Source organism: Oncorhynchus clarkii, chromosome 27 (assembly GCF_045791955.1).
Source record: "Oncorhynchus clarkii lewisi isolate Uvic-CL-2024 chromosome 27, UVic_Ocla_1.0, whole genome shotgun sequence".
In the NCBI taxonomy this organism is placed as follows: Eukaryota; Metazoa; Chordata; class Actinopteri; order Salmoniformes; family Salmonidae; genus Oncorhynchus; species Oncorhynchus clarkii.
The window spans coordinates 13747008-13753007 of record NC_092173.1 but is presented as its reverse complement, the minus strand read 5'-3'; the positions used below and the strand labels follow the sequence as shown (position 1 = coordinate 13753007).

Genomic DNA, 6000 nt, shown 5'->3' with positions numbered 1-6000 from the left:
AACTGCAATGCAAGTTTACTGAAAATATTTACACTATCAATACCCAATGATAATGTCCAGGAGAGGAACACCTTACAACATGTGGTATGTTGGTTCAAACTCCAGTGTACATATCCTCAGTGAACCCACGGTGGATTTTATCTTTATGATGGTGCTGTTGCAGGTGTCTCTTAGGAGCAACATGTGATGAAAGAGAAAACCATCATAGAAACATGATACCACCTAATTGTCCTGTTTCTTAGCAAGCAGACTAATTGTGTACTGACTCTGTGTAAAATTACCTGTGTGCCCCGGGTTGTAGATTGGTTTATCTGTTTGGATGAATGTCATCAGACTGTAGGGTTTCATCATGACCTTTCTCTCCTCTGTCGATAGAAACGTTTCACCTCAAACCTTCACCTTAAAGTTTTGCACTTCATCTCTCTCCACACGAGGGGCTTATCAGCAAGACGATGAAGCAATAACACATGGTCCTGTGCGGCTCAGTTGGTAAGAACTAAAATTAAGAGATGCATCACAAAGCAGAGAAAGTACACTCTTATTGAATGGTTCTGGATGTCGACCAGTGTTGGGCTGACCTGAAACTGGAAGCAGCGGTGAAACTCTTGGTCAGAACTCTCCTGGAGAAGTATTTTGATCTGCTCGTTGGCGATCAGAGATATGGTCATTACCAGGGTCTCGTTGGGCTGCAGAAGGCTGGCACAAAGCTTGGCCTCTGAGCCTGCCTGGATTACTGCAGGAATGGCTACCATGTAAACCTTACAGAGAACATATACACACACACACACACCAACAAACACACAGGAAACAGGATTTGAACGTTTAGTCCATAATGTTGCTTGAGTAGTGGGTTGCCTTACGGGGAAATAAAAACATGAAATACACGTGATTAAATAAATGAATATTTGAATTTAAAAGGAACAATTGACATTAATTCAATTTAACAGTCGTTGTCACCTGGAGGATTTGTGTTGTTCCACTTTGTCCAGAGACTTCCCCAAGAACGTATTTAGGACATTCATTGAACGTTGTGTCATTGTCCCCTGGAGGGTTTAGTATAGTTATGGTGAAAATACAGTAAATCTACAAGTTTCTCTATTTTTACAGCGAAATGAAGGTGCTAATGTTAAAGAAAAGTATGCTGCTGTACGCTGATTACTTGGGACTCAACCTGCCTTGTGATTTTAACTCACAACCTCCTGGTTGCTAGCTACCTAAAGTTGCTGCTGCGCAACCAGTTCAGAAGACATAACTGTCGTTGGCTGTACACATTGCCAAGCATTTATTTTGGCACTTTGCCTAAAGTATACACAACAACTTGAAGGTGTAATTTCAATAAAAGGACAGTATGCTACTCTATTTGGATTTAAATTAATGTAAAGAATCTTGTCTCATTTCGTACTGTGACCAGACATGGGACTCAGCCTTAACTGTGATTTGAACTTATAACCTTTTGGTTGCTAGTAACCTACATGTCCTGCTACACCACCAGGTCTTTGACAATAAAACATAAAAACTACCGGTCAAAAGTTTTAGAACACCTACTCATTCAAGGGTTTTTATTTATTTTACTATTTTCTACATTGTAGAATAATAGTGAAGACATCAAAACTATGAAATGACACATATGGAATCATGTAGCAACCAAAAAAGTGTTAAACAAATATTTTCTATTTGAGATTCTTCAAATAGCCACCCTTTGCATAATGGCAGCTTTGCACACTCTTGGCATTCTCTCAACCAGCTTCACCTGGAATGCTTCCCAACAGACTTGAAGGAGTTCTCACATATGCTGAGCACTTGTTGGCTGCTTCTCCTCACTCTGCGGTCCGACTCATCCCAAACTGTCTCAATTGGGTTGATATCGGGTGATTGTGGAGGCCAGTTCTACTGATACAGCACTCTCCTTCTTAGTAAAATAGCCCTTACACAGCCTGGAGGTGGGTTGGGTCATTGTCCTGTTGAAAAACCAATTATAGTCACACTAAACCCAAACAGATGGGATGGTCTATTGCTGCAGAATGCTGTCGTAGCCATGCTGGTTAAGTGTGTCTTGAATTCTAAATAAATCACAGACAGTGTCACCAGCAAAGCACCCCCACACCATAACACCTCCTCCTCCATGCTTTACGGTGGGAACTACACATTCGGAGATCATTCATTCACCCACAAAGTCACGGCTGGTTGGAACCAAAAATCTCCAATTAGGACTCCAGACCAAAGAACAGATATCCACTGGTCTAATGTCCATTGCTCGTGTTTCTTGGCCCAAGTCTCTTTTTCTTATTGGTGTCATTTAGTAGCGGTTTCTTTGCAGCAATTTGACCATGAATGCCTGATTCACACAGTCTCCTCTGAACAGTTCATGTTGAGATGTGTCTGTTAATTGAACTCTGTGAAGCATTTATTTGGGCTGCAATTTCTGAGGCTGGTAACTAGTGAACTTATCCTATGCAGCAGAGGAAACTCTGGGTCTTCCATTCCTGTTGTGGTCCTCATGAGAGCCAGTTTCATCATATCTATTGATGGTTTTTGCAACTGCACTTTAAGAAACTTTCAAAGTTCTTGAAATAATATGAACTTGGTCTTTAACCAAATAGGGCTATCTTCTGTAGAACCCACCCCGTACCAAATTAACTTTTAACAAGGCACACTGTCACACCCTGATCTGTTTCACCTGTCTTTGTGCTTGTCTCCACCCCCCTCCAGGTGTCTCCCATCTCCCCTCATTATCCCTTGTGTATTTATACCTGTGTTCTCTGTTTATCTGTTGCCAGTTTGTTTTGTTCCACAATTGTATGTTCTCAGTCCACAACAATGCTTTACCCACATCAGAAAACAATTTTTTAATTCTGGAAAAAAAATGTTTTAACACATTTTTAGAGGATGTAGTTTAATTCGATTGCCACCCAGTAAAAGACCTGGTTAGCAGTATTTCTGTACTGTAGAATGTCCTACGTGTGACGGCAGAGTTTGAAAAACAAATGCCCTCCTGATTGACAGAAATCATCATGATATCATTCTGCCAGGTAGGCTTACTTTGCAGTCAGCATTTTAATTGGGAAGTTTAGAAATGTTTCTTCAAACAGCACCACTGGCTTATAAAAAATTCTTACAGGCTTCATAGTTTAAACTTCCAGGTGCACAATATTTTCTGTGGGGGAGTTTCAGAAAAGCAAACTAAATCAAACGAAGTCCATATTCTATAGTCATAGCTGATGTGAAATGTCGTTATCACCACAAGGGGAGGGTGCTATAGATTTGTTGTATTCATTGTTAAACAAAATATCTTACTCTGAACAATTGTATTAGTATGAAATAATCTTATTGTTAATTTTTTTCGAGCATACCATACAGCTCAATATTTCTATAAATTATTTTATAGTATTTTTTTGCTCATCAATAATTTTGGACCCAACTGTATATTATGAATAAACAAAAAAAAACAGGCATTGCATGCAATCTATTGAGATGTAATCAGGTTATAATGCATGCCAATGCCATGCACAATGTACTGTAAGCATATTAATGTTGTATCAAGAGAATCAGCCAATCACACCACTGAAAATCACTGTTATTGACACAAATTAGTCAAACATTCACAACGCTTTTACTTCAATCATTTTCTAGACCAGTTCCTCTGCTTGTCCTCTACACAGTGCAGTAGGGAAGTCTTGCCAGTAGGAATACTGGGACATAGGCTGACTTGGTGTTTTTTTATTTCTCTCCTTGAGTCATGGTTCTTTCTGGGCTTCAGGTTTGGAGATGGATACTCTTTGCCTGCTTTCACTGGCTTTGTGTCTGTCAAGAGACTCCAAGGCCGTAAGTAAATCTGCACAGTCAGTTAGAATTGAGTAATCAGATGTGGCGTCTCATCCTGGTGTAACATTCTCTCTGTGAGAGACAAAATTTAGAGCAGCTTTTTATCTATCCTTTCTACAGATATTTTGTTTATCTTTTTATCTTATAATTATGATTTTTGTTACATTTTTTTATTAATAAATTCACTGAAAACCTGCACTAACGCATGGTATATTAACCACATTGCACTTTTCATGTAGCCTGTAGCCTACTTTTGTCCAGCTAATAGCCGAAGCACATGTCAAGCAACATTATGGACAAAACGTTAAAATCCTGTTGCTGCAGGATTATTTTGACATTACTGGTCAAATTAAGATTCTAGTTTCTTGTTTAGAGGTGCCCTCTCATTTTGTATTGATTTTCCTGTCTGTTTGTTGGTTTGTGCATGTGTGTGTGTGTGTGTGTGTGTATGTTCTCTGTAGGGTTTACATGGTAGCCGTTCCTGCAGTAATCCAGGCAGGCTCAGAGGCCAAGCTTTGTGCCAGCCTTCTGCAGCCCAACGAGACCCTGGTAATGACCATATCTCTGATCGCCAACGAGCAGATCAAAATACTTCTCCAGGAGAGTTCTGATCAAGAGTTTCACCGCTGCTTCCAGTTTCAGGTCAGCCCAACACTGGTCGACATCCAGAACCATTCAATAAGAGTGTACTTTCTCTGCTTTGTGATGCATCTCTTAATTTTCTATGTAATACCAGGTTATTTCATGGGAAATATCAATGTGGTGGCTTACAATAATTTTTCTGGGATTCAGGCTGAAATTCTACATAAAAAAGATGACATCAGCTACTAAAGTAAAATCACTTTTAAAACACACTGATGAAAGAAAACGCGATTAAATCGGCACAACCTTGACGTTGTTAGCAGCACTTTCTTACCAACTGAGCCTCACAGGATCATATGTTTTTTGCACATTGTCTCCTTTTCAGGCCCCTCATGTGGAGAGTGACGAAGTGCAACATTTTAAGGTGAAGGTTCAAGGTGAAACGTTTCAATCAACAGAGGAGAGAATGGTCATGATTAAACCCTACAGTCCGATGACATTCATCCAAACAGATAAACCAATCTACAACCCGGGGCACACAGGTAATTTTACACAGAGCCAGTACACAATTAGTCTGCTTGCTAAGAAACAGGACAATTAGGTGGTATTATGTTTCTATGGTGGTTTTCTCTTTCATCACATGTTGCTCCTAAGAGACACCTGCAACAGCACCATCATAAAGATAAAATCCACCGTGGGTTCACTGAGGATATGTACACTGGAGTTTGAACCAACATACCACATGTTGTAAGGTGTTCCTCTCCTGGACATTATCATTTGATTACATTTAGCTCATTCATCCCCCATCCTCTCCCATGTAACTATTCCCCAGATCATTGCTGTAAATAAGAATCTGTTCTCAGTCAACTTACCTGGTAAAATTAGAGAAAAAAAAGACGTGATCTCGATAGCGTAACGTGATATCGCAGTGCAGTTTTCATTTATCTGCGGTTGATTGACCTTAGTACCAACAGTGTAAAATATTATCCAGAGTAGATGTCAAAAGTTTGTCTTGCAAAATTCTGGTAACTCTCCTGAAAATCCCTGGTTTTCCATAAATCCTGGTTGAACAATTCCTGGAATCTGGGAATCCTTCGACGGGGATTTCTGGAAAACATGGGAAAGTTAGCAAAAGTACGCTTCAAAGATTCTCATTGAGTGCTTGTCTTTGTCTTGTCTTTGTCTTTTTACAGTGCAGTTTAGAGTCATCACCTTGGATACCAGTTTTAGCCCTGTCAATCAGCTGGTGAGTGTTGAAAATGTGAAACATTGAATATTGAAAACAATGACCAATCTCCACTATTTCAAACAAAAAGACAGATACAAAAGAAGGATCACAATGTCACATTACTTTCTGATAGACATAGCAATCAGGTATTTTATTTTTATTTTTTTTAACCCTTATTTAACTAGGCAAGTCAGTTAAGAACAAATTCTTATTTTCAATGACGGCCTAGGAACAGTGTGTTAACTGCCTGTTCAGGGGCAGAAAAACAGATTTGTACCTTGTCAGCTCGGGGATTTGAACTGCAACCTTCCAGTTGCTGGTCCAACACTCTAACCACTAACACTCTAGCACTATGTATGATATTGTCC

The 6000-nt window shown here is 39.5% G+C and overlaps 1 protein-coding gene across 1 annotated transcript in view; it reads left to right on the top strand.

Moving 5' to 3' along the window:
* Positions 1-3601: 3601 nt before the first annotated feature.
* Positions 3602-6000, top strand: part of LOC139386325 (alpha-2-macroglobulin-like) — a 32765-nt gene continuing 30366 nt past the window's right edge. Inside the window, exons 1-4 of the mRNA XM_071131848.1 lie at positions 3602-3822; positions 4284-4464; positions 4790-4946; positions 5598-5650. Coding sequence (XP_070987949.1) covers positions 3737-3822; positions 4284-4464; positions 4790-4946; positions 5598-5650 — 477 coding nt within the window. The 5' untranslated portion in view covers positions 3602-3736. The remainder of the gene's footprint in view (positions 3823-4283; positions 4465-4789; positions 4947-5597; positions 5651-6000) is intronic.